Source organism: Lonchura striata, chromosome 19 (genome assembly GCF_046129695.1).
Source record: "Lonchura striata isolate bLonStr1 chromosome 19, bLonStr1.mat, whole genome shotgun sequence".
NCBI classification, from domain to species: domain Eukaryota; kingdom Metazoa; phylum Chordata; class Aves; order Passeriformes; family Estrildidae; genus Lonchura; species Lonchura striata.
Genome location: NC_134621.1, coordinates 4,426,337 through 4,453,847, shown reverse-complemented (window position 1 = coordinate 4,453,847; position 27,511 = coordinate 4,426,337). Strand labels below are relative to the sequence as shown.

The window sequence follows — 27,511 nt, the reverse complement described above, 5'->3', positions numbered from 1 at the left end:
CTGGAATAGCAGCCCGTGTGCTCCAGGCCTGCTGCAGAGATAGTACTGAGGGTGACTGAGATGGGAATTCAGCTCTTGGGAACTCACTGTGCTCACGAGCTTCAGCATCTTCAGCAAAGCTGAGATGGGAAAAAACAGCTCAATGAGACAAATGAGTTTGGAAGCACTCTGTTCTCTAAGTCCCTGACTCTCAGCTCTTGCTCACTAGCAGGGTAACTTAGTTTTTCACAGATTGAAGAAACAGGAGGAACTTTGTCCTCCAGTCTGCCTCCTGAGTTATCTGTCTCAACTCATATCAGTTTATTTTGTCTTTCTGAACTCTTAAGAAGCCAGTAGAAAACAGAGATGTACCGAGAAAAAGGCAGCATGAGGAAGAGTTTGGGTTTTCTGGGTGTTCTCTCCCCATGACTGCAGATTTAACTGGGGAAAAACTGCAAATCTTTCTGCTGTGTGTGTGACAGACCCCAGCAATTAAGGGGTTAACCTGCTAATATAACTTTAGCCATGTGACAGATGTGGGATAAATAATGTAGCCAAACTGTGGTCAAATATGGAGAGTGTTTTATAGAGAGATGCTGTAAAAAGATGGAATTTCAGTTCCCTTTTGTGGTGCCAGTATAAACATACAAAAATGCTATTCATTGGCAAAACTTCTTATTTTTCATCTTGATTTATGTAAAGTTTTTGTGACTACAATAGAATGGAATAGTCCCTCAGGCCTGAGGCTTCAGTTTCAACACTTTCTTCCTTGCTAGAAGAGATCTGGAAAGAGCTGGAAATGGGATTTTTGTGGGCTTTGGCTTCTAGATTACTGCTTGATACATGGCTCAAGCTCAGTGAATGAAAGCCATTGTCATCTAGGAACCTTTGCTCATTTATATTTTTACCTTAATACTGCAATATCTGAACTTTACTCATTCCATTTTGTTATATTTCTGTTTTATTTCTCAGTGTAGATTGTTTTTCTGCCTGAAAAGGGAAACAAAACAAGTTAAAATGGTAGTTTTGTAGTTGTCCTTCCTTATCCCACATCCTTGCACTTTTCCAGATCTCTGGCAACCACTCGCCCTGAATAATAAGGTGCTGCTGGATTCATAATCCAGTTTTCTTTTAGGGAGGGAAACTTACATCCATTGTAGTGACAGGTTTGGGGGGTTCTCTGAAGTGTTGGAAGGCACAGCATAAGAGAAGGGGCAGAGTTAGCAAAGGTGGTGTCAACTGCAGCATCTTCTCTCAGCAAAGTGTCTTCTGGTAGTTGAATCCCTCACCTGTGTGACTAAACCTTGTCTGTTCCTGCCCTCCTTCCTTCCTCAGGTGTCCCTTCTTGCATAGAACTACTGGAGACACAGAGAGGAGGTATCACTTGCGCTACTACAAAACTGGAATCTGCATCCACGAGACAGACTCCAAGGGAAATTGCACCAAGAACGGAGTCCACTGCGCCTTTGCTCATGGGCCCCATGACCTGCGCTCACCCGTGTATGACATCAGGTCAGTAGAGCCTGGGGCTCCTGGGAAAAGGGTAATTTCTGTGCCCAAATGGAAAAGGAGATGGTGGAAAAGGTAATTTCTGTACCCAAGTGAAAAGTGAGATGATTGAAGGGCAGTACTGCTTCAGCCTGAAGTGAAATGAGGCGAGATATCCCTTCCTAATAAGGCAAATATAAAAAGCCTCCGGGGAGGATTCTCAAAATGGGGGAAGGAATCATACTTTGGGAACTGACGGAGGGGGTCAGAACAGTGCATCTGAAGTTCCCAGGGAATGAAGACTTATTGCAGTTGCTGTTCAGCTAAAGATGTTCTGACAAAACATGCATGGTTGAGATGCACCCACTTAGCAAATGCTCCAGTATGTTAGTTTTTACACACATTTATCTGACTCTTCCTCTGCTCAGTCTGTTTGTTCATTTACCTCTGTCCCTGAAGAGAGCTTCAGGCGATGGAAGCTTTACAGAATGGTCAGACAACATCTGAAGGAGGCATCGAGGGCCAGTCTGCAGTCGCTGCCAGCCATGCCATGATAGAGAAAATACTCAGTGAGGAGCCGAGGTGGCAAGGTGAGTGTCACCAAGGGTCGGTGGGGCTGGGAAAGTTTGGTCTTTGTGAGTGCCTGCTCCTGTCCTAAAGTTTTATGTAGTAAATATGGATTGTGGTCATCTCTCTTGACTCAGTAGGATTTTTTTTTGCAGATACAACATACGTGTTGGGAAACTACAAGACAGAGCAGTGTAAGAAACCCCCCCGGCTCTGTCGCCAGGGTTATGCCTGCCCCTACTACCACAATAGCAAAGACAGAAGACGAAGTCCAAGAAAACACAAATACAGGTACTGTGTACAGGTACAAATACAGATCCTGGGTATTGTACTTCCCAGCTGAATGGTGCAGTATATTGGAAATCTGTGGTGCAGGAGACAGGATTTTAACCACTAGATAGTTGTTTATGTACTGAGTGGTATGAAGGATGGACTGTTACTTCTTCCTAGCAGAAAGATAACAAACAAAACAAGGAGTTTTCCTGTATATAGTAACCAGTACTGTAATAAATGAATTGTTAAATCATGTTACAACTCTGATTTTACAACAAAGAGAAGCTGTGTCTCACTTTCCCTTACCACACAAACCTCTGCTATAGAAAGTAGAGCAGGGAAGAGAAAACAAAAGAAAGTTTTAATCCCCATCTAGAAACAAACTCATACAACAATGTGTTCATGGTAAAGGATTCAGAATCATCAGGCTGCTTGTTGCGTATGCCTGGTGATGGGGATCATGAGGAGGGACTGTAGCTGGACATGCATTCTTAACCAGCTGCTAAAGGCTCTGCTTTTGAGGCACCAGGGTGTTCTGTCACTCAGCTGTCACTGGATGTTTTCAGTGTGCTGTGTCTCCCTGAACGCATTTCATCCAAATTATAGGCCCTCATTTCCTCCAACACAACAGAGCTTTTGTTGTGGTCTCAGTGGGGCTTTTCCCTAGTTCCTTTTAGAGAGACATAGGAGCAGACCAGAAAGGCAGGAGTGAAAATACCAGGGATGCTCTCACTTCTCTTCCCCACCCCCAACATTAACAGAAATTTTTGAATTGGCACTGAAATTCCATATTTAAAAAAAATTAAACAGGCAGCAATCAAAGGATTGTTAATCTCAATGCTTTAAGGAGAGGTAGAACCACTAGGGCAGTCTTCAGGCAGCAGCCAGGAGCTTTTTGCCCCTCTCTGGGCCCTTTGGGAAGGGAAGAGGGGAAAGCTTCGCTGCTGCTCACCACTCACTTCTGTGTTTTCCCCTCCCCAGCTGATGGGGCTGTGCTGGTGCTGCTATCTGCTTCCCTCTGCTGTTGTTTGAGGGAATGGTTAAGAGCATAAAGAGCAGGGGAAGTAGGTCACGGCAAAAATTCGGATCTGGGAAAAGGAACCACTCCTGGCTGGGAGAAAGAAAACGGCCTTGCCTTTTCCCCAGTGACCTGACTCAGCCTCTTTTCCACATGGCCACATTATAAACCTGGAAACATACTGCTGTAAGGGTATTATGTGTTTTAGGATTAGCCAATTAACTTCTTAGCTTTCTATGAAGGTGCAGTTCCAAAACAGAAACCAGACCCAGCGTCTCTGACACTAATCACATCAGCTGCTGATATTGTTATGCTGGTTCAAGTTGTATTTCGTTTCAAACAGAGAATTAAGCCATGTTTTTTTCATTGGAAAATTGGGAGAAGGGGGAGGAGATGCAATAGCAGCTGGGTGGGGGCTGGGGAAGCAGCAGCCAAACAGATTATACAGCTGAGGGTGGGCAGCCAAACCTGCCCCCGACTGAGGAATTGTAACATCACAGAATGGTTTGGGCTGGAAGGGACCTTAAAGCTCTTCTTGTTTCACCCCCTGTCACGGGCAGGAACACCTTCCAGTATCCTGGGTTGCTTCAAGCCTCATTCAGCTTGGCTTTGAACAGTTCTAGGGATCCAGGGGCAGCCACAGCTTCTCTTGGCAACCTGTGCCAGGCCTCACCACCCTCACAGAGAAGAATTACTCCCTTGTATTTAATCTACACCTATTCTTTTTCCACTTAAAGCTGTTCCCCCTTGTCCTGGCAATCCAGGCCCTTGTCCAAAGTCCCTCTCCAGCTCTCCTGGAGTCCCTTAAGGTGCTGGAACAGGCTCTGAGGTCTCCCTGGAGCCTTCTCTCCTCCAGGCTGAGCACTCCCAGTGCTCCCAGCCTGGCTTCAGAGCAGAGGGACCCTCAGAGCACCTTTTTGGCTCTCTCTGGACTTGCTCCAGGAGGTCCACATCCTTCTGATGCTGGGGGACCCAGAGCTGGATGCAGTCCTCCAGGAGTGGATCAGGGAGAGAGAATCACCTCCCTCCACCTACCCAAAGTAATCAAAGCTCAGAGCACACCTGTGAGTCTGATGCCTTCTGCTGCTTCCTTGTTTCCACAGATCTTCACCGTGTCCCAGTGTGAAGCACGGGGACGAGTGGGGAGATCCCAGTAAGTGTGAAAATGGAGACTCCTGCCAGTACTGCCACACTCGCACAGAGCAGCAGTTCCATCCAGAGGTACAGGAACCTCCTCACTCCACTTAGAAAAGCAAAAGCATTCCAGTCTTACAAAGTAAATCACTGTGCTAGGTGGGAGAGGATGTGGGCTGCTTGGTCCTGGGATGCAGAGAAGCTGCATGTTGGGAGTAAATTGCAATTCAGCTGCTTGACCGAATAGACTGTATGGGAGGAGGTAAGAAAAGTAGGGGAAAACTCAAATATAGGAGCAGTTCCAGGTATGGGGGTCCTTTGGAAAGCACAATGTGGGTCTGCATGTGAGCAAACAGCATCTGTTTCCTAGACTAAGAGTTTGTGGTTTGTGTTGATAGCGCTAAGCACCACCAAGCTCTTAGCTGTGAGCATGCCCAGAGCATTCCAATATCCTTACAGAAAGTGTAATTAAGACCTTTTCGTAGTCTGCTTCATGTTACAGTGTTGAAAAGCTTTGTGGGGCCCGTATCTGCACAGTAACCATTGTCACCGCCTGTCAAACTGGGGGGAAAGGGAATAATCCATTTGCTACAGTCCTTGTCAATGGTTTGTTATTTTCCTTGCAAACATGTGGCTGCAACTTTCTGTGCTGTCATCTGTCAGCTGTTTCCTACCTTTTGCCATTTGTAATGTCCATGGAGCTTCCAGTGAGTCTGAGGGACTTCATGGCAGATGGTGACCTTTGGGTGAGCTGGTGTGTGGTGGGTTGGTCTCTGGGTGAGCTCTAGCTGTCATGGGCATATTTTGGTGTTTCCAGAGCTATAATGGGTTTTCCTTTCTTTGAAGCAAAGCACTGAAATGGTCACCCTGAGCTCTGCTGGCCTTTGCACTTCTTATCTGTGTCCCTACCTTGCTGTCAAATTTCTTCATAGTATTTCTGTACCGGGTGGTCACTGTTACTTTCTGTTAATTTCTGTTTGGTGTTTTCTTTTGTTTTGTTTGGTTTTTTTTCCCCATCCTTAGATCTACAAATCCACCAAATGCAATGATATGCAGCAGTCTGGCAGCTGTCCCCGAGGACCCTTCTGTGCCTTTGCACACGTAGAACGTACGTGCACTACTTCTCTCATCTTTCCTGGATGTTTGAGCTGTGGAAAGCTTCTGACCAAGAGGGTTTAAATGCAGAGCTGCAAAATCAGAGCTCCTGTGAAGGGTTAATTTTGATTTCTGTAAAACTGTGCTGATGTGGGAGGTGTTGGCAGAGCTGGAGGCAGTAGGTGGCCTGTAGGACTCAGCCTTTAGCTCTCCCTGCTCTGTCTCTTGAAGGATCTCCCTTTGTTCCCTCTCTCCTGCTCAGTTCTCTGGGTGTCAGTTCAGGAGGATGGAAGTGGAGAAAGCTGCTTCTCTTCTGTACATGGATGAACTGTACCTAGCTAAATTGCCAAGTGTCATCTTAAAATGCTGAAGATAAAATTCCTGATTATAGATAATTTATTGATCCATTTTTTTTAAAGAAAGCTATTTTACTGTTTATGAAGTTTTACTTAAACTCTAAGTCTTTAAATCAGGTTGGAGAAGAAAAATATGTGTTGTTTTTTTTTTTTACTGCTTTATCTCAAATCCTCTTTTCTCAATAGCTCCCTGACTTATAGGGCATTATTTCAATCCTCACTTTAATCAACTATAAAGTAGTGATGCAGTTTTGGTTGTGGAAGTTCTACCTGCAGGTGGTCCTAATATTCATAAATAATGGTTGGTTTCTGTCCTAGGGCTCTTCCTCCGTTGCTGCTCTGCACTCTCACTGCTGAATTTGCAATGATCAGAGCAGGTTATTCACTAGATTTATTCTGATACTGACTCACTACATGGCCTTGAGAAAATCTCTGTTATTTGATTATCCTTTGTAAATGAGGGAATTAGTAATTGCTGCCTTTGACAAGGAATGAGGAGAGTAAATTCCCTACAGGTTGTGCTGTTCCTCTTATAGGAAGCCTTGTTGACAAGCAGTAATTATAGCTGGAGTTGTGGGCTGTAATGGCCCAAAACACAGCAGTGCAGCTACACAGTGGGATCCAGCCAGCTTTAGAAAATGAAATCTTGATAAAGGAACAGTGTTTAGCAAACTTCCTTGCATATAATATAGTATTTTTGTTTAGGGATGCCCTAATCCTAATAAGATTACTACACTTGATATTATATTACTTAGAGTAACCTTCTGTGGCATGTAGGTCATTACAACTTGGTAATTTCTTGTGCTGTCATATGGATTTATATCTTTTAGTCCTTCCTACAGAGGTCAACAAGGACAGGCCTAATGCAATTAAAATAACAGGAATCCATTTATTATGTCTACTCTTAGCCTGAGTGTTTCTGATTAATAGCAGGAAACCAGCATTTTGAGGATATTTAAATATAGATGTAGTGTCAGTTCTATAGTTTTTTGTGAAGATGCTGAGTGTTAGATGTAAATCCTACAAATCTACAGCATCTCTACCTTCCACACCAGGGTCACTTTTTTTTTTTTTTTAATGATTCGTAACGAGCACAGATGGAAACTTTAACTCCCTCAGCTAATTATAATGCACCCATCAACTCTGTGCTAGGCAAAGAAGGAAACTCTGCTTAGTTCAAGAGAACTGAATGAATAACACACAATTCATCCAGAGAAGATAATTTTGGAGCAGCATTAATGATCTAAAGAGCAGCACAGTGTGTATGTGATGACAGTAAAAATGTGAGGAATATTAGATAAGCAAACAAGCCAAATAAGGTTTCTCCTTACTTCTGCATTTTTAAGTAGGTGCTTGTGGGGTATTTTTTCTCTCAGGAATATCTGGGTGTTCTTGTTCCTAAATGTTTTGTGCTCTGTGGCAGTGGCTGAGCTTTGAGGGTGTTCCTGTGCTTTTCTCCCGCAGAGCCGGCGCTCAGTGAAGATTTGCAGCAATCCTCAGCCGTGTCCAGCCCCACCCAGACAGCTCCTGTGATGTACATGCCCTCAGCAGCTGGGGACTCTGTTCCAGTCAGCCCTTCCAGTCCACATGCCCCAGACCTTAGCAATGTATGTAGCCCTGGGGAGTAGCCTTGTCCATATTGTGCAAATCTGTGTTTCTCTGAGTCTGTTCTTTCTCCCAAGAAAAGTATCCAAAAGCCTAGAGGATATGAGATTCTTCTTCTAGTTCTCAGTTCCATTATTTTTTTTTTTTTTTGCACATACATTCAGTGGCTTTAGTATTCTCCTCTCATCTATAAAATTCCCAGGCCTTCCTTTCTGTGCAGGGTTTGTTGATGTACTTTCAGGAAAGTGGAATACATCCGCACACGCAGTCCAGCTCCTTCCTGTTTGGAGGTACACATTGGGCTTAGCTTCCAAGACCTATAATTAAAGGCTGTGAGCCAACAGCCTCTAAAGTACATAACTACAATTGAGTTTGTTTACATATGTAATCTCAGAGCCTTAGCCTGTGCATATTGTGTGGTGCATTATAGGATATCCTTAGTTCCCTCCCTCTTGTACTTCTGGAGATAGCTAAACTCTGGATATGTTTCAGTAATGCCCCCAGATTGTTGGTAGTTACTTGTCCATACAAGAAAGAAGATGTCTAAGTGCTGAACAGATAGAGTCAGATTAGAAACCCATGGAATGCTAGACCACATTTTTACTTAGATTTTTCTTTTTTTTTTTTTTCTTTTTTTTTTTTTGTTAAGTCTTTCCTGTTTGTACTGCACTTGATAAGGTGTGTAACCTTTTCAAATGGTTGGCTGAAACTTTGAGAAGGTACTAGACACGAATTTAACTCATTTGAAACTGATCAGACTTGAGGTGAACTCACCTAGGACCTCTGCTTTATTTTATTCCCTCTCTTTGAGGAGAGAAGCTGTGTTTGAGCCAACCTAGCAGTTCATAGCTGTCCTGAATTGGATTGCAGGTAGAATTCCAAACAGATCTTGAAAAGGGGCATAATATTGTCTCTTATTAAATAACACTGGAAAGCAATAAAAACCAAAACCCCTTCATCTTATGAAGGTATCATTTAAATTCTCTGAAAACTGCAGGACAGTTGAAGATATCTTCTACTTTTTGGCTGTTTAAGTCTTGTCTATCTCAAGCTCTTTTTTAAACAGTCTTTCCTAATCCTTGGATATGTGCCAAATGGCAGCACATGTCTGTCTATGACTTCATCACTCCACAGGGCATCTGCATGTAGCTTGCAAACAAATATGGCTTTGCTGGTGATCATTTTACATGATGAATTAATCAGAGAAAAAGGTCCCTGTAGCAGCCAGCCTCACGTGGCCTGTTCTGTTTTGTATTTGTACTGTAGGTGTGGAATAAATCAGGAACTCTGCCAACTAGCCCCACCTCCACCACAGTGAGTAGTTATCTTTGTGACTGTAGGGAAGCTTGGACAGCAGAATGTCTATATAAAAATAAAATAAAAACATTGTAGGCTGCTCCTTTTTTTTTTTCTTTTCCTGATGCCAGCCCAGACTGTGCCACATTTGAATCTGTGATGTCTGAAGCACAGTCGTGCTTGTCAGTGGAGGCAGATAATTCCTTGTCCCAGAGAAATGGGATATTTGTGTTCATCCAGGTGGACACATTCTCTAAAACTCAACTTCCTTTGCTGCTGTCTGTGGCTTCATCTACAGTGCAAAACTAGCCTTGTTGCATGTGATTGTGATCCCTGGTATTAGTCCAAAGAATGGAAGTGTTGGAAATCATTGCGTTTTTATTTAATGCAGCTGTTGATACCTGAATTGTGTCTGCATTAAATCTTGGAGATTTCCAACTGGAAAGTAAAAAATAGTGTATTACATATAGCTCAGATGTGCCTGATTGTTGTGACTGCCACAGCACCTTTCCAGGTTCCACACCACTCCCCAGATTCAGGCAGGAGCCACTGTAGCCTAAGGAAAGGGAAGAGTGTTATGGTGATTTTGGGAACCTGATCAGTCACCTCTGAGGCCTCGGAAAGAATAAATGTCACTAGAGTTGTAGGTTAGATTTTCCAAGACTGCACTCCAAAGTAACAACAATAAAACTATAATTGTGGGACTGTGTAAATTCAGTGGAACTTTTTCCTGTTTTTTAATGAGTGTTTACTGGAAGCTTGTATGGTTGTGTTGGCTGTCAGTGTGATCAATCTACAAACAGTGACGTGATTGAGCACTTCCATGGATGCCTCTCTTTGAGCAATTCCTGCTGTCTGGCTGTACTTTCCTGACACTTGTTCCCTCTGTTAGATTCTTTGTAGGAACAGCAGTCTTGGAAGCCCATCTAATATATGTGGGTCTCCTCCTGGTGCCATTGGGAAGCCCCACAGCTTGGAGACCATTGGTTTTCCTCCAGACTCAGTCACAGCAGCTGGCAGCTACAAGAAAGCACCGGGGTTTGAGCGAGAAGATCAGGTTGGGGCCGAGTATTTGAAGAGTTTCAAATGCCAGGTTAGTGGGGAATATTGGCTGGAAGAGCTGGGGGAATGAGAAAGAATAAAAAATTGCCCAGTCTAGCTTGAATGGGGTTTTGTTTATGATGGAACAAAAGTGGGAAAGCTCTGTTCTCATAAGAGCAGTTTCTGGATCTCTGCTCTTGCTTTCAGTCTCCCTTCCAGCCTCTTTCATCTCACATCTGGTCTTGTCTCCCTTGCTGCCATCACACACCCAGTTTGTAGAAGTCGAGCTGCTGCTTGTTTTCCTAACCCCTCTCAACTTCTGTCTTGTGTTGACCCTGGGTAGCTTCCCACATCACTTCTTGCTCTTTCTTTTTCCATGTTTAGGTCCTTGCCAGGAGTTGCTGTGTCTTTTGCTCCATTGTCTCATGGAAACTCATCTTTCCTTCTGTCTTTCCACTCCAAACTCTTACCTTGGTCTCCATGACTTGGTTTGTCCTCTGTTCACCATTCCTCTGGTGTATTAAAGATGTCATGTTAGTTGTCTCTTGTTTCTGTGGCTGTATCATTCTGATCCTTGACTCTCTCCTGTGGCTTCTATATTAAATTAGAATTCCTCATTCTTATTTGAAGAACCCTCTGAATATTACCCAGCCCTCATCTTTTAATGACATTCCCTCTTACCCCTTTTGGATATCCTGGTCTTGCCTTGCTTCTTCCTCAGTCTTGTTCCTGGTATTATGCCTTATTCATGCTGCTGCCTGGGACAATCTCTTCCATCTCTTTTGCCACACATGAGTTTTTCTACAGTCAGTTTCTTGCTGTGAATTTCCTTTCTTGGTGTTACAATTAATAGTTTCTCTGCACCACCCCTTCCAACCTGAGCCCAACCTAGAGCTTGGATTTTTATTTCAGTTTTTATTTCTTACTGGGTTGGTAATTGTATCTTGATTTGGGGGCGGGGGGATAGTTACTTGTATGAGAAGGTGCCTGCAAAAGAATCTCCTACAAGTTCTTTTGGACAAGAGTATAAAAAGGAGTAAGAATACCAGGTCTGTGTTGCCTGAGAACAGAGAGGACAAGAAGTGCTGCTTTCAGCCTGACTGTGTTTTCACTTTGGTCTGTGACATTAAAGAAGTCAGTCTTAATGAGCCTGTACTGCTGTGAGAAAACTGTGGAAATATCCTGTCCAGACAAGGTCTTGCATAAAATAGTTGAATTTAGAAGCAGACTCCATGGGTTTTATTTATTTTTATGGCTTTGGGAAAATATGGCCAAGCTTTGCAGTAGAGCCAGTCCTGAGCACTGTTTAGTCTAATTAAAATGATGCAGTGACAAATCCAGATTAAGCTATATGCATGTGTGCTCTCTTATCAATGCTCCCTTTGTCTGGCCTAAGGGGGATGTGCCTTAGGAAACTGCAAATTGATGCAACACGTCTTTGGGGGTAAAGAGCAGAGCATGCTGTGATCTTGGCACTTCTTGCAGGCACAGCAGCTTGTAACAGTTGTTTAGAAACAAAAGGAAAAACATGTCCTCCTTCTCTGTGGCCTCTGCTGCAAAGGAGGAGTGAACCCAGAGCTGGAGGACTGAGAGAACCCCTGTCTGCTGCCAGCAGAGGCAGGGTGCCAAGGAGGCCCTGCTTTGGAGAAAATGGGCAGCAAGCCTAAGCCAAGGAGAAAGGGGATGTAGCATGAATAGGATTCATAAAAGAGGGACCAGATGATGAGCATTTGTATCTGAAGTCAGATCTGTGCTACAAAGTTGCTGTATTTTGCTCAATTTTGTGGCTTTAATTAAGCAAAACCTGTGTTAAATAGGAATAAATAGCTATTAAGGTATAGACAGAAGTAATCACAGTTGCCTTATGCTAGGCTTCTACAGATTAGGTGTCTCATAAGTGTCCTGATTTAATTTTACTTTAATCTATAATTACTTACTTTTCAAATTCTACTGTAATTCCCTTTGGCTGCAGTGGGCACCAGAGATTCTCAAATTTCCTGTAAATTAGCTCAATAATGAGGCATTTAACTTTGTCAGCTCCTGTGTGAAAACGTCAGAGGAGACACTCTGGCTCAGTTCTGCAATGGCCTTGTCATTTTTCCCCTGTAGAATTGGTACAAATAGTTTCTCACTTAGAATGAAAAACACACCTTCAGTCTTAATAGATTCCACATAGTTTATGGTAAGGCTGAGCCAGCAGTTAAAGCTAAAAATACTTTTCCCAAGTCCCAAAAGATTTAGCAAGCTGGAGAAATGCTGGCTGCACTGGAAAGACTTGAATGCCACGACCAGGAGGTGTTCCCAAGTCTTGACACACAGCACAGTAGGTTTGTTCCATGCTGGTCAGAAAACATTTAGTTTCACTCATAATTTATGTCCCTTGTTCTCTTCCCTGACTGCAGCAGAGTGAGCTGGAGAATTTCAGCCTGTCCTTTGAATGTTTGTCTCAATGTGTGCCCTTTCTAATGTTATTCAGAGCTAAAGGAGACTGGCTTAGTGGTGACATTTTGCTTGCTCTATTTTTCCCTTGCATTGTGTGAATTCCAGGCATTGGGAATTGAGGCTAACTTGGAAATATGTTCACTTTTCTCCTCCTTAAAGAAAAAAAAAGCACTTCCAGTAAGACTTAACTGCAGCAGAGGCAGCTCCCCACGCTGGCAGGAAGCCTCTCAGTGGGGGCACGGCTGCGTGTGTGCCCTCCCCTCAGCTGCTGACGTCTGAGATTGCACATTTTGTGTTCAGCTGAGTGTCAGACAGGGCAGGGCTGTGCTGGGTAATGCAGCAGCAGCTTTATCAGACACTCACAGAGCACAGCTCTCACACACAGAGGAGAGCCAGCCCATCATGGGCTCCTGTGTCGTGAAGATGCTCAGCAAAGTGAGAGAACACTGCAGAAGGATCTTTGTGTCCATCTCCCAGCTGCCTGTCTGCCAGGCTTTGACCTCTCTGCCCATGGGCATAGAGCTGAGCAGAGAAAATGATTTAATGAAGTAAAACCAAGGGAGGAATTCTTGCACTGCTCTTTTGTCTGTCTGGTTACGTCACCCCTCTCCAGCACTCATTTATCTTTGTCATGAGACTGTTCAGCCAAGAAGTCAAGGGCTATCACTTCACTCAAGGTGGTGCCTCATGTGCTGCTGTGGCACATCATGCCTCAGTTTCCTGCAGAGATGGTGCCTGCCTGTATTTGGGATAAAAACCATGTTTGCTTTATGGCTGGAATGTGTCTGTGTTTCACACTGGGGGGTTTGGGGAGTGAGTAAACAAGCAGGGTTGACTCCCATCACTCTGTTGCTGCCTCTCTGTGCCTAGAGGGTGGGATTGATCTCCCTGTGGCATGTCACAGCATGGGAGGAAGGCCTGCAGCCAGACTGACAGGCTCCTGAGGCCACTTCCCAACTGAATCCAGCAGAGCTGACTGATGTTGCAAGACAAGAGAGTTAATATTCATTAAATATATAATGCTGAAAGGACTTTAAGCTGAATTTTTAGCCTGGATAGTAGGATTCCAAATGTGTATTGGCATTCATGCAGTTTTGCAGTTCCAGACAACCTTGGCCTCACTTATGTTTTCTACCTTTGAGCTGTTATGTTAATGGATGAGGGGAGGATATTTTGTAAAGTTAGTATGGTGATGTTGCTTTGAAAATTGGTTAGTTATCACTGTGTTTTACTTGGCAATCTTAGCTGGGAGCTGGAAAAGTTTGAGGAAAAACATAATCTACATACTTTTATTTTCCCCAAACTGAAAAAATATTTGCATAGTTTAACAATGCAATCTGCCTCCCACCATTTCTGGCCCTTTCTGGGTCTTAGATGCAGTAGGGCTGATGAGTTAGTTATAGCAAGGCAAAAATAATTTGGTTTTGATCTTGGTTCTTAGAATGTGCTTTGTGCTAGCAGGGGTCTTACAGCAGCATTAAAGGCAAGTGTCACTGTGACAAGTCTCTGCATAACTCGAGGAGTGATATCTTGCTATACAGAAAGCAAATTTCTTGGAATGTTTAGTTTGCTGTGCTTTTCCTCTCCCCAAATTCTCCAATGCCTTGAGCAGCCCAAGAGAGGAGTGGGCTGTGTTTCCCATGGCCTCTCCAAAGCCAGCAGCCAGGCATTTTTAATTTTGCTAAATAATCCCTCTGCTTATCTTTTGTTTTGTTTCTTTACTTCAGCAAGCAAAAATGAAGTCTCACTCCCTGGAACACAGGAGCCAGGAGCAACCTTTGTTACAGCCCAAACAGGTACGGAACTGCTGGTAGGGCTCTGAGCCAGCTCAGGGCTTCCAGCACCACAGAGAAATCTGTGGATCCAGACAGCTCTGCAGGGAGTAACTAACAGTCCAGACACCATTAGGGATGCTCAGCTGGAAGGATTACTTTATGAAGATGGGATGATTTGCTGGAGGTGTTATTTGTGAGTAGTTAGACTGAGTGAATTCAGGGTAGAGTCATAGGGCTGGACTGTGCAGAATAGAGTCTTCAAATTACAGAAAATTGAGCTGGAATAGATCTCTGGAGTCATCTAAGTTCAAGGATTTGACAAAGGGAATTTAATATCAGGTTCTAAGTCGTGTGCTGAACTAAGTCTGAGTGGGTGATTGTGTGGCCCATGGATGTGATTGCATGCAACTTGTGGGTCACAGGAGTTAATTCTGGGGCAGCCTGAAAGATGTTTAGAATACTGGGGGGGTGGGGGGACATAGAATGGAAAACAGTCAACAGAAATTAAAGAAAAGCTGTTAATCTCTCCCCACCCCCAGCCCAGTGGTAGCTGTAGCCATCTGTTAGGTTGGAAGCAGGCAGGAAACAGGTTTGCTGCTGTCATTTGGCTCCTTCCTGCACGTTTCTGAAGGGGTTGTTCTAGAAAGTTGTTTTATTTCCTACCTCTTTTGCTTTCCACACTCTTGTTTCAGGACATCCTGGGCATTCTCCCAGTGGGGAGTCCACTGACATCCAGCATCTCCTCTAGTATCACCTCCAGTCTGGCTGCAACCCCCCCGAGCCCCGCCGGCACCAGCAGCATTCCAGGCATGAATGCCAATGCCCTTCCCTTCTATCCAACCAGTGACACCGTTGAGTCTGTCATAGGTAACTTTGCCTTTTTCACTTATGAAAATAGGGCTTCCTCAGCCATGGATCTCCAGGTATGAGACTTGGAATAACGTGGGTGTTCCAGTGACCTCCAGTTTTCCGTGTCTGTCAGTGCTGGCAGATTCTTGAAGCTTGTTCTGTGACTGTGACACATCTGATGTTTCCTGCGGGTCATTTTGGATGAAATTCACCCACGGGACCAACTGAAGGCCTCTGAGCCACTCACTCAGAATGTCCATGGTGTACAAGGGCCTTAGTTTTAGCTTTGTCAAAGTGACAAAGAGGTCTTGGACTAGGCAGGAAATCACAGGGGCATTTTCCACAGTTAAACCCCTCAGTTCTAAATGACAATTTTATAGCCAGAGCTACCATCAGGTAGATTGTAAGGACTTTGCCCTTTGTAGAGTGTAGGACAGAGGCTGTAAGAGAAAGGGAAACAGGAGAGTCCAGAGAGTGGAGTCACTCTTAGATAGGTACAGGCTTTTTGGTCACCTGTTTTTCTTCCTTTTTTTCTTTTTTTTTTTTCCTTTTTTTAATTAAATATAACGTTTCTGAGGTGATCTCACTAATTTGTTAAAAATAATAATAGAAATGAGTGGGCACATGTGGGATGGAATTATATTGATCATCATTAGTGATGAGACATGTTCAAATAGATACAACAGTTTCAGGCATTAATAAGCTTTATTTTACCCAATATGAGAACCTCAGAGATGTTTTTCAAGTGTTCCCTTCTCCTGGTATTTCTTTTCCAAGTGGCTTTTTGGGAAAGCAGAGACAAAGCACAAACCAGACCCAGACATGCCGTAAGCCAGTGTTCCTGTACATAAGGGGCAGACTTAAAAGAGCAGTTTGGGGAAGACTTATGGGATCTGCTGTTAATTAATCCGATTGTTGTTTTCATATACCATTTGGGAATACTTTTAAGACAAAAAGAAACAGGTCAGGTTAAAGAACCTGAACTGAAAAGCTGCCCATGACACTTCTGCCAAACCATCTGAGACCAGGATAGACCAGGATGGAGAGTAGGGCCCTGAGAGGTAGCGAGCACAGGCTCCTCTGCATGTAGGCTCTTTGGGCCACCCTATCTCTTGAAGTTGTTGGTCCTTTATAACATAATTGGTACCTCTGTGTCTGGCAGAGTCTGCCTTGGATGACCTGGACCTGAATGAATTCGGAGTGGCTGCCCTGGAGAAGACATTTGACAGCAGCACAGTGCCCCACACGAGTGGCATCATGATAGGTACATGAAAGCAACAGAGCTTTCTTTATCTTCTGCCAAGCAGTGTTGCCCAGTCACCTCAGTGGAGCCAGCCCAACCAAGCTCTAAAACCAGTCCCAAAATTACATTGGTTAAAACAGCAATTACAACAAACTCTGGCAACCCCTGAGCATCTTTGAAGTGAGAGCTTGCCCTTACTGACTAGCAGAGCTGAGCTGTTGCCATTGGGCCCAGCTGTCTTAGGGATGTTTCTTGAGACTGAATGGGACTTGCCTGATTTTTTTTTCCCTTTTTTTTTCTTCCTTTTTTTTTTTCTTTTTCCTTTTTTTTTTTTTTTTTTTTTTTGAATGTGTAAGTGGACTCCAGAAGGCATCTGATGCATTTCAAATCAGGCCAAATTATAACAATTTGCATTTTAAGCAGTAAACTCTCCCTAGCTGTAACAGGAAACTTACTGACCTGGTAATGCCATCCATCTGTCAGAGTGTCATCATGGTCTGCTGATTTTGTTCCTGTAATGTCTGTCTCATTTTGATACATGGAGGTAGGCTAAGGCCTCTTCTACCTGTCTCTGATGGGTGCCCAGGGAAAAAAAGAAATGTCTCATAACTTCTTTGGAATTGGTTGTAGTTTCTGGCTACCCTTGCTGTGTAAAGCAGCTGTTTGAGCAGGATTTAACTGGTTGTCTGAAGGTTTCCAAGGGAACTGCACTGCCTGGAGCTGTATTGAGGTGGGAAAAGACCTGTGGAAAGAGTATCACTTCCACTTCCCTGCCAAAGATTAGAGCCTGTTGGAGGTTTTTTGTTGCTGTCTGCTGCCAGCCCTGCTGCTGCTGCTCCCCCCTGCAGTGCCGTAGGGATTCTCCCCTTCTCCCTCTCTTCACATCAGGCCTGGGTGTTGCCTGCTGACCTTCTAAGGAGGGACATAGATGAGGACAGAGCAGGGCTGAGATCTCCCTAAATCTGTGAGTGGCAGGCAGAAGAACCTCTGGTGTAAGGGAAGTTGATGTCTTTTGTGCTTAGGCTTTTGTTTATTTGGGGATTTTTATTACTGATAGATTCAGGCACTCAGGTATGTGTAATTACAACCAGTCAGCAGTTTTAGTGGTTGAGATCATGGTGGTCTTCTCACTACAGGTTGTTTGGAAGTATAAAGGCAGAGGCAAATGTTTTAGAAGTGAATTTTTCGTGACAAAGTATTTTACCAGATACCAAATTCATCTTCTCTAGACTGACAGGGACTGAGCTCTGCTCAGAAAACCTTTTGTTCCTTGGCCACTGAAAGAGTAATCCATTGAATTGTGGAGGGTCTTAACGTATGTGGGTCATGGGATAGCAGCTTCAGTGCTCCTCTTAAAGGCTGAGAGGGGAATGAAACCTCAGGAGAAGGAGGGAATCCCGAGGGGCTCAGGGAGGAGAAAGGGAACCTGACACCTCCTGCTCTGAACTCCTGCCTATGCCCACACCTCATGTTCATACATAGCCATCCTCTCTGTGTGTTCTTTGTCCAGGTGGGAGTTTGCTGCAAAGTTCTGCTCCTGTAAATATCCCCGGGTCCCTTGGAAGCTCTGCCTCCTTTCACTCCGCCTCTCCTTCTCCACCGGTCAGCCTCTCATCGCATTTCCTCCATCAGCCCCAGGGACACTTAAGCCAGTCAGAAAACACGTTCCTGGGGACATCAGCTTCTCATGGATCATTAGGTAAATGCACAGTCTGTGTGTCCCATGTACATGCCTGTCTGTGCCGTGTAAGTATTTTCTTTTCAGTTGGCTTTAATTTCAATGTGTTATTTCACTGCTGCCATGTATCTCTTCTTCTCATGAGAACAGCAACAGGACTAGAAGCTGTTTTATCAAAAGTCAGTTAATACCTCATGGACAAGGGAGCAATTTCCTCTTCTTCCCTTGTTTCTAGGCTGGGAAAAAGGGGCGCATAGGTTAATTGCCTTGCTCTGATGATGCCTTTCAGGGAAAAGAGCTCTGTCTTTTCCAGCACCAGCAAAGCAGTGCTTTGCTGAGATTTCATGTAAAACTCAGAGCTGGGTCCTCAGCTTGGCTTAGTTTAGACTGCAGTTTTCCCCCAGGACTGCTTGTGGGCCAGATCTAGAGCTTCCAGAAGCTCTAGAGCAGGCCTGGACCATTGGAACTTTTTCTTCTGTTTGACACTCTGCACCAGTTCTGCAGTGTGAACTTGCCAAAAAGTCAGTGTTTCAGTTTTGTCCCCTTTGCTCCTTCCCCTCCTCGAGGGTCTTTCTCCTGCATGAGGGACTGAAGAAAGAGAAATTACTTTGGAGCTTCAGCTGTATCAGGGAATTTAGCAGACAAATCTGTTTTATTATCAAGACACGGGATTACCTTGAGAAATAAAACTGTTTGGCCTCCAGGCTACAGGGACACCAGTTCTGCTCATTTCTGTTTGTAACAGTAAATATTAATTCTCTCTCTTGATGCTAGACATAAATGCCTCTTAAAATCTGAGATACACTTTAATCTTTACTATTCAGCTTAACCTAATAAAATGATTACATGCTTGTGTAAGCTCTTTCTGCATGCACTTATCTGTGTAACTGCATCCCTTGTTTGCACAGCCCAAGCCCATGCTTCCATGCTTGCCATTGCTGCTTGTTTGGCTTTAACAGCTTTTACAATTACTGTAATAAAAGACATCAGAAGCCATCTCTGCTCTTAATTAGGTTGAGGCTGGCTGTTTGTCCCAGTTTTTGTAAGGAAAGGAAAAATTGCTGTTTCAGAAGAAATTAGTTATGCTTATCTTGACTGTGTATTTATACAAATAAAAAACTAAAAATTGCAGGAAATTCACAAATGCATTTAAATAATTTATTTATAAAATATATTTTTCCATAAACATAACAAATCCTTTGCTGGGGTTCTGAGAAGATATTTAAATAGTATCTTAGCAGTTGGCAATCATCTGTTCCATTTAACTTAGTGAATGCACATAACATGTCAAGTGTGTAATTATCACTTATTTGTATTGAAATTGAGTTAAAAATACCTAGTTCTGGGCTGGTTTCCACTGTGCTAGGTGCAAAATGTGCAGAGAAGGCTTTCCTGCCCAAAGGGTCTTGATAATTCCAATGTGAAATGAGAACAGCAGATGGAAAGAGGGAGTTAAAACAAATTACAAGATCAGCCTGGTCAGCACTGTGGCAGAATTTGTGGCTTGCCAGCATCCTGCTTAATGCTGGGTTCCCATTCAATAAAACTGAGGTTTAAAAAATAAAATGTGAATTGGGATTCCATTAAAGCTTCTTGCTTTCAACTGAGCACCCTTCAGAGCAGCTGAAATGGATCTGTGGTAAGTGGCCCAAGCCAGCAAAGATCCCTTGCTGCTTTGCTGAATGAGTTCATGTGCCTAAGCCCTTGGTGAAGACAATTTTGTCACTATTTGTGTCTTGGCTGGGACATCAGTGGTGCTGGGATAGACCTCAGTGAGAGGCTCTTGATTCCAGGGTTCACTTGCAGGCACAGTTTAGCTACTGTGAGATCAGAATTATCAATTGCAGCTCAATTTAGGAATATTCCCAGCCATTGGTGAGCACCACTGCATGAAAATTACTCCCACATCAAATTGGAGCAACGTGTGTGGGTCAGAGTCCACACTCTGTCTCAATATTCCATTTTCCTACTAGTTTCCTCCTGAATGCAAAGTGTGGGTACCTATTTTAAGTGAAAGTTATTGAAAGAGTATGAACATTGGACTCTGGAAAAATAGCCAGTTTTGTATACAACTGATATTCTACTCTTTTGTCCCCTAAGCCTTGAATTTCTTCCTGAAAAGAGAGTTTATTTGAACAAGCTAAAATAGGGAAATGGCTAATTAGTTTTCTTTGATGCTGCTCACTAGCTCAGTGCTAGAACTCTGCAGAGGATGAAGCAGATACAGATACCATTGTCTCTACTTGTTTATAAACAGGATTTTCCAGTTCTGTTCCTTGTGTATGGAAACAGTAATGACTTGGAGCATTTTTGTGTCACTGTTTGGAACTCAGATTCCTTTTCTAAGCCCCACACTGAGGAGACAAAAGCAGAAGTTTCTTAGGGTGTAGGGTGGGAGGAAGCACCACTTGGGCTCTGTGAAGCAACTCTGGTGGCTGTGCTGCACTGAAAATTGGGAGGTAGAAGCAGGTCAGGGGCTCCCCTGAAAGAAGGGGCATTCAAGCTGGCAGTCAGCTCTGCTGTAAAAGTGATGCTTCTAAAAACAGCCTTATTCAAGAGTTGCTTCCACTCAGTGTCATGGTTCCTCCCTGCATCAGTAAAGATGAGTGTGTGAAATTCCCCTATAAAGTCCCTCTGTGGCGGACTCCGGGTGCAGGGGAATGAAACTGATTTTTAAGATTACCTTTTTATCCTATTTGCTCATTTTTGAATCCTGGATTTCACAGGGTTAGGGCGGAAATGGGGAAATTGCCAGCACCTGTGACATAACCCTCTCTATTTCCCTGTGAAACAGGTTTAAATGGGATGAACAGCAGCATATGGGAACACTTTGCTTCGGGGAGTTTTTCGCCCAGTACCTCACCTGCATTTCTGTCAGGTCCAGGTGCTGCGGAGATGGCACGGCTACGACAAGAACTGGATGAGGCCAACGGCACAATAAAGCAGTGGGAAGAGTCTTGGAAACAAGCCAAGCAGGTACTTGGGCAAATCCTGGGATTAGGGAGTGTAAAGGAGTAGGGGGTATCAGCCTTTCAACAGGCTCTTTCTGGCCATGGAGGTGATGGACAGAGCTGTAGGTTTTACAGGTGCTCAGCATTCTTTCCTCTCCCTTGGAAATCACCAAATCTCTTGGTCTGGTGAGTTCAGGTGCTGAAATTGCAAGGCCAGATGTCACAACAGATGCCCTGAAGTGTTTGACAGTCAGACCTTTGATCTACAATAATTTATCAGTGTGCAGAGTTCATCCCCTGAACGCTGTGAGCCAGATGAGTAGAACCACAGCCCAAAGCAGATGGGGTATGTGGAACAAGCAGTGCCTTGAAGTAAGGCTCCAGACGTGTTTCAGAATTTGGGAGCAGGCCAGATTGATCAGAACTGATGTGAGGAGGGTATGGAAATTGATAGTTTTGCCTGGGTTTCTCTTTGGAGACAGACCAAGTTTTCAGACTGCTTCTTTTACCCTCTTTGTTGGGACTTGCAGGCTTGTGATGCCTGGAAAAAGGAGGCAGAGGAAGCAAATGATCGCGCCAACACAGCTAACATGGAATGTGAACTGGCCCGGGAGCAGAGGGAAGCCTTGGAGCTGCAAGTGAAGAAACTGCAGGAGGAGCTGGAGAGGATCCACACCGGGCAGGACCCGCAGTTCCTGCGCTCCTTCTCTGACCTGGAGACGCTCTCGCTCTCGTCGCTCTACACCCTGCAGAAACAGCTGCGGGCAAACCTGGAGAAAGTGGACAAGGTGAGTGCCAGGGCTTGGCAGGGCAGGGCTCTGCCCCCTCTGCTCCTACAGATCACAGCTTTTTCCCTTTTCTTTATGAGACTCAGAAATCAGAAGCATATCAGAGCACTTCCAGCTAGATGTAATCTAGCTGGCTCACAGGAAGATAACTCCATCTTCTTTGTGCCTACAGTACAGAACGTAAATCAATCAAAGCTGCTCTGTTGATCCTAAAGCTCCTGAAAGGCATCACACTGTGCTGCTTTCCTTTTGCTTCAGGAGATGAGCAGGGCAGCCAGCTGCAAGCCCTCCCTGGCCTTCCCCAGGCCACGGCGGCGTGCGTGGCGCTGACGCTGTGCCCTGTCCCCTCTCTTGCAGGCGGTATTTCAGATGCAGTCAGTGAAATGCCTTGACTGCAAGAAGGAGAACCGGGTGGTGTTACCGTGCCAACACGCGGTGCTGTGCGAGACGTGCGCTGAGGAGGGCGAGTGCCCCATCTGCCACCCCAACAGGCCCCACTCTCTGCAGTCGTGACCTTCCGAGGACGCTCCTTCCGATCATATCCTATAGAACTTTTTAACTTTATACATACGTACATATATATATGTATGTGTATATATATATATGTATATATGTGTGTGGATGGGCGTGGCTGTGCACGTGTAGGGACGTGCACACACACGCACATGCACACATGAAAACAGAAAATTAGTTGCAGAGCACTTTTTAATATTTTACATCCCGTATCTAAACTGCCCCTCACCCGTGCCCCACTAATTCTAACTCTTGATGAACCTTGAGAGCTGTTTTTAATACAGATCAAAGGGCCATTTGCAAAGAGTCTGTGTTTCTCCTCTTTTCTATTTAGGTGATAACAAATTTTTGACTATTTCCAGAAGGACTTAGAGTGGGCAAGAGGGGCTTCCACGTGCTTTCCAGAGGAAGAGTTGAGATCACGGGGAGGATCGAGGTGGTTTGAAATGACTTGCTCATGCCTTCGGTCCCCCTGCTCTTTCACTGACCCAGCTTGGTTAAAGCCGTCCTCCCTGATGGGAGCTCTGCCAGGCTCCTGCCTGGAGGGCCTCACACTGCCCATCTCTGAATGTGCAGGAACTTTGTCTGTTGTTTAATCAGCAAAGTTCACTTTTTAAATTTTTTTACACTCTTTGTATATTTGTATGAAAAGATGAAAGAGGGAAAAAAAAAAATTTCTATTGGACCTAGAGCAAGCCAAGCCCCAAAATTCAGTGACCAATGTTCACTGCTGATGCAGCCAACATGTTCCAGGTCTGAGCAGCCTTAGAAGTATTGCCCTTGGGTGAGCCAAAGCCCTTTATGAAGGAAATTTGGATGCAGAGGTTAGTTCTCTCCAGGCACCACTTTGTCTGGTGTCTGTTCAGAGACTTTTTACTGTTTCAGACCAGATTAGTTTTGTTTTAGCCACAGGGACCTGATTCGTAGTCACTGCTGAAGTGCATGAACCAATTCCAGGTAGGCTGAGCACATTTTTGTTGCCTGTGTCAGCAGCTCAAGGGTGGTTTGTGGATTGCTGGCTCCAGAAATCCTGGTGCTGGAGATGTGTGGTGACAGAAACAGTCCAGCAGGACAGAGAAATGCCACCAGCTCAGTCCTGCCCAGCAGCTGAGCTTTCCTGTGACTTTCCTTACCAGCATGTCCATTGGATTTTTACATCAGGTGGATTGCAGTAACCTGCTGGGATCTCAACCAAAAGGCCACTCAGTTGACTAAACATTTTTATTTTGCACAGGGATGCTCCTGTGCTGCCCCTCTGTGACCTGGAAAAGCACTGGAACCTCCAGCAGCCCACTATTGTAGGAAAACTGAATTTTTACCAGAGCCTCTCAGAAAGCTTCATATTTAATACAAACACATAATTAGGTTTGTTTCCATAATTCCACCTTTCCTCTCCATGGAAGGGGTTAATATGCATTCCCAGATGATCTCTTAAGTGCAGCTCTGTGTAGTTCTTTTTTATGTTTTCCCATTAACTTGTTTTTGGGTTTTTTGGTAAAAATGCTTTTTTTCCATGTGTATTTTATTGTAACTAGCATCAGGTTTTTAAATTTTTTTTAATGGAGAGACACTGTTGAGTGACTATTGTGGCTATGTTGTTTGGTTATAGCCTTTGAATGTCTGTGCCATGGGGCAGCATATCTGCCTTGGTCTGATCTTAAGGAAAGACCTTTTATTAAAATACATGAACATTTCTCTTTTTTTTAGGAAAAATAAAAAATTAAAAAAAAAATTAAAAGTGGGGGGGGGAGGAGGAAGAAAAAGCCCATTTAAGAAAAAAAAAATTACTAAAAAGTTTTTTTTTGTAACTAACTTAAATCATAGGAAATAAACTCTTGAATCAGATCTTTAATATTTATAAGCAGCAGAGCTGATCAGCCCATTTTTGGCTATGGTTTGTAACACTTTTTATGAGCATGGAGGTTTCTCTGCTCCTCTGCCTCCCTGGGGGCTGCTCAGGGGTGATGCTGCCTTTTGCCAACCCTCTTTTTCCAGATGTGTCCAGCAGCAGCTCTGTGATTCCAACAGGGAATCCCCTGAGGGCAGCCTGGGCTGTCTCCTGGGATTTGCAGTCACGGGGTGATGCAGGACTTGGGGGGGTTAAGGGCAAAGAGCTGTTTGCCCCCAGTTTCCCTGGGGTACAAGGAAAAATTCCAGGCCAGAGAAAATGTGTTTTTCCCTTTTGAGTAAAACAGTTTCTCTGTTTTAAAACTTACACTGAAGGACCAAAGAATACAGAATTTTCACCTGTTTGTGGCCCTTAAATTTTAACTTTCCATTGCCACACTGCACTCATGGCAGAGCAGCCTGAAGGAATTAGCACTAGACCCTTCCCTTGCCCCCACCCCCACCTCTCTCAGCACTCTCTTTGCACAAGCACATAGACTTTCTCACTTTTCTCTGGTTCTTGAAGAAACACTTCCTAAATTTAGGTTTCTATCAATTTGTTTGCTGCTTTAAAAAAAGGAAAAAGGAGAGGAATATTGAAATGTGAATTTATTTTCTTAAGCATCAGATGGAAAAGAGAACTTCATCTTTGCATATTTTGTGAATGTTCTGGTGGGCTATTTAAAGACAATTTCTGAACCAAATGAGGTGGGAGCAGGGGGAAGGAGCAGCATTCCTGACCCATTCCAGCAGTTGTTGCTGCCTGCTCCGTGCAGGAAGGACAAACTATAATCACAGCACTGCAGTTGAGGCTTAAAGAGTCAGCGATCAGCTTTTGTCTGGTGTAAAAAGAGCTGAAATAAACCTGGTGCTAATAAGTGCAGCCCCTGTCACGTACTGTCAGGCTTCCTTCTGAAGCAGGAACTCCCTTTTCAGGACACACAGTAACACAGCACAGCTGAGGGGGCTTCAAAACAAAAGTGGGATCCACAGGGTTCCTTGGGGAGCAGCCCAGCTGAACAGCCCCGACCACGTCTGGGTCCTGTCTCCTCACACAGACTCCTGAGTGGATAATGACATTTTCCTCCCCAAAATTTTGGGGGCTTCAGAAGAGCTGACCTTGGTGACGAGTTGGGCAGGTCGAACACTTCTGAGTTGAGAGCTGGGGGAAGGAGTTGTGGTTGTGATGTGAAACCACAGCATCCTAAAGGTCAGTAAACTTTTACATTATTGCGGCAAACCAACCTAGAAGCAGCTGGCTTGGGACAACACTAGCCTGGGTAGATCCAGAGCAACAAGCAGGGTCAGAGCTGTAGGTGAGAGCCAGGAGCTGAAGGATTTTTAGCATTTTGGGCTAACAGGACCAGTCTGAGCTCCTCTCCAGCCTTAGGTGCCGTAGCCATGTGCCTGCAGGGACCGGGAAAGGTCTCGGAGCTGGAGCACATTTCCTAAAGCAGATCCCACCCCTGGGGGTCCCTGCAGCTGATCCCCTGCCGAAGGGTTTTACACTTTTGTACATCTCTGAAGCTGAACCTGAGCCACTGGCAAGGCTTGTGCAGCTGAGACAATGAAGAGAATTCCTTATCCTGGGAGGAAGCCCGTAACACTGAATGGACTCAATCATCCCTTGCTGTTCCACCAGCCTCTGAACCTCCTCTCTTCCTCCTTTTCCCCTATCTGAGAAGGAAGAATATTACCAGTGTTTTCCTCCAGAGTTATTATAATCCTTGGAGTGATGGCCAACAGCAAAATAGATGTTACTGATGTAAAACCTAGTATTTTAAAGGTGAAGTATTCCTGCAAAGTAGTGACTGCATTGGAGAGATTTCTGGGGCTTCCCCACTCTGTAGCTTCCAATGTTAAAACAAAATAAATACAGTATACATTTAAAAAATAATAATAATACACACTGCAGTATTTCTGGTGGCAATTCTTGCCCAGTCCCTTCCCTGCTTTCCCCAGGAGGAAGGGCACTGGGCAGAGGCGCCCCTAGTCCGTGTAGAAGTTGGCAGAATGGTGATCAGTGGTGTAAAACGTGTTGTTGATTCCATGTATAGAACTGTGATTTCAGCTGTCGTTCTCTCGTACTCTGTAAATATGTGTTTTGGCTGTCGGAAACCTGGTTTAGACTCTTTTCTTGGCAGAGTGAATTTGCATGTGGGGCTGGAAAGAACTCAATCTGTGTCACAGTTTCCAAGGGCAGGATGGATTTTTTTTTTTTTTTAGACGACAATAAATTTTTATTTTTTTGCTAAGAAAAAAAAATACAAACTGAAGCGGTGTGTGCGTGTGTGGTGTGAGCATGGGTGCCCGGGTGGATGTGCAGCCCTGGGCTCTGCTCTGGGCTTTGGGAGGGTGGAGGAATCTGGGCTTTGGAGCCCTCAGAACAACTCTGTGGCCAATTTTCACACTACTAAGAATAATTCCTCTCTGAGCTCCCCTTCCTTTTGGGGGTGTTGCAATTCACTTTCCTGATGGAGGTGTGGTGAAAGAGGGGGAACATCAATGCAATGTGGTTAAGGTGGGGCAGGGACCTCTTTGGAAGTGGCAAATCCAAAAAATTCTCATCCAAATTCTTGGTCTGGACATGGATTTGTGTCCTGGAAGAGCCAGGCTGGGCAGAGCTGAGCTGTGCCTGCACAGTGGATGGAGTGTTTTGTGTGCTGGCACCCAAAAGAACACACCTGGCCTGTGGATTCAAGAATTACCTCTTAGTTTTGGTCTAATTAATGCTTCAAAGATGCATCAACCACTTCCCATTAGCCCAGTCACAACAGTATTCTGAATGGGCCCGTTTGTATTGCAGATTATTGGTAACTCAATAAAATCAGTAGATCTAAGTGCCAGCCCCTTCTCTCTTGTGGTCTGGCCATCCACCTGTGTCGGGTTCCTCACCAGGATTAGGAGGATGATGATGGAGACTTCTTCCTCTTCATCATTCTTGCATTTGCCAGGAGCTGGTTTTGTGTGCTTCAAGCCTTATGTTTTAATGTTTGGGGTGTTCTGCTCCATGGGGTTAGTTGTGTTCTGACTGGTTCAGGTTTATTAGTCTTCCTCTGTAAAAGGTGGGATTTCTTTTAGGGTGGGACAAGACCCACACCACTGCCTGTAGCTGAGCAAATGTTAAGCTAAAACACCTTGAATAATACAGTGCAAACAACCCCAGAAAAGAGGTCAGCCTGTGCCACCTGCTCCATGGGACACGCCTGGCTGGTGGCAGCCCAGGGCAATGTGGGACACAGGGATTTTTAAAAAAACACCTAAAAATGAGCTGAGACCATATTCAAACCTCCAGCCTCGTGTAGTAAACCTCGTAATAAAGCATGAGGTGGTTGCCAGCTCCAGGTGAGCTGTGGGGTGCAGGCACAGGGAGCTGGACCCAGCTGAGATGACACCCCGAGACAGCATCCCCACAATCCCAGACCCAGATCTGGAATATTATTTCTCTGCACTAAAACCTAAGCCAGCAAATGGCTTCCTTGAGAGCCTGCAGTGCCTTAATCCCCCCTGCTGTGGGCTCTGTCACACAGATA

At 44.5% G+C, this 27,511-nt stretch overlaps 1 protein-coding gene across 4 annotated transcripts in view; it reads left to right on the top strand.

Moving 5' to 3' along the window:
* Positions 1–26,096, top strand: part of UNK (unk zinc finger) — a 44,585-nt gene extending 18,489 nt beyond the window's left edge. Inside the window, exons 3-17 of one of the 4 annotated variants that reach the window (XM_077787349.1) lie at positions 1,315–1,491; positions 1,927–2,057; positions 2,190–2,325; positions 4,429–4,546; positions 5,483–5,567; positions 7,375–7,517; positions 8,782–8,829; positions 9,704–9,904; positions 14,022–14,090; positions 14,762–14,936; positions 16,081–16,182; positions 17,672–17,860; positions 20,718–20,815; positions 21,321–21,578; positions 21,936–26,096. In XM_077787349.1, the coding sequence (XP_077643475.1) occupies positions 1,315–1,491; positions 1,927–2,057; positions 2,190–2,325; positions 4,429–4,546; positions 5,483–5,567; positions 7,375–7,517; positions 8,782–8,829; positions 9,704–9,904; positions 14,022–14,090; positions 14,762–14,936; positions 16,081–16,182; positions 17,672–17,860; positions 20,718–20,815; positions 21,321–21,578; positions 21,936–22,091 (2,086 nt within the window). In that variant the 3' untranslated portion in view covers positions 22,092–26,096. Of the gene's footprint in view, positions 1–1,314; positions 1,492–1,926; positions 2,058–2,189; positions 2,326–4,428; positions 4,547–5,482; positions 5,568–7,374; positions 7,518–8,781; positions 8,830–9,703; positions 9,905–14,021; positions 14,091–14,761; positions 14,937–16,080; positions 16,183–17,671; positions 17,861–20,633; positions 20,816–21,320; positions 21,579–21,935 lie in introns of all 4 variants that reach the window. The other 3 variants (XM_021541668.2, XM_021541669.2, XM_021541671.2) reach the window with 3 other exon arrangements.
* Positions 26,097–27,511: the final 1,415 nt, after the last annotated feature.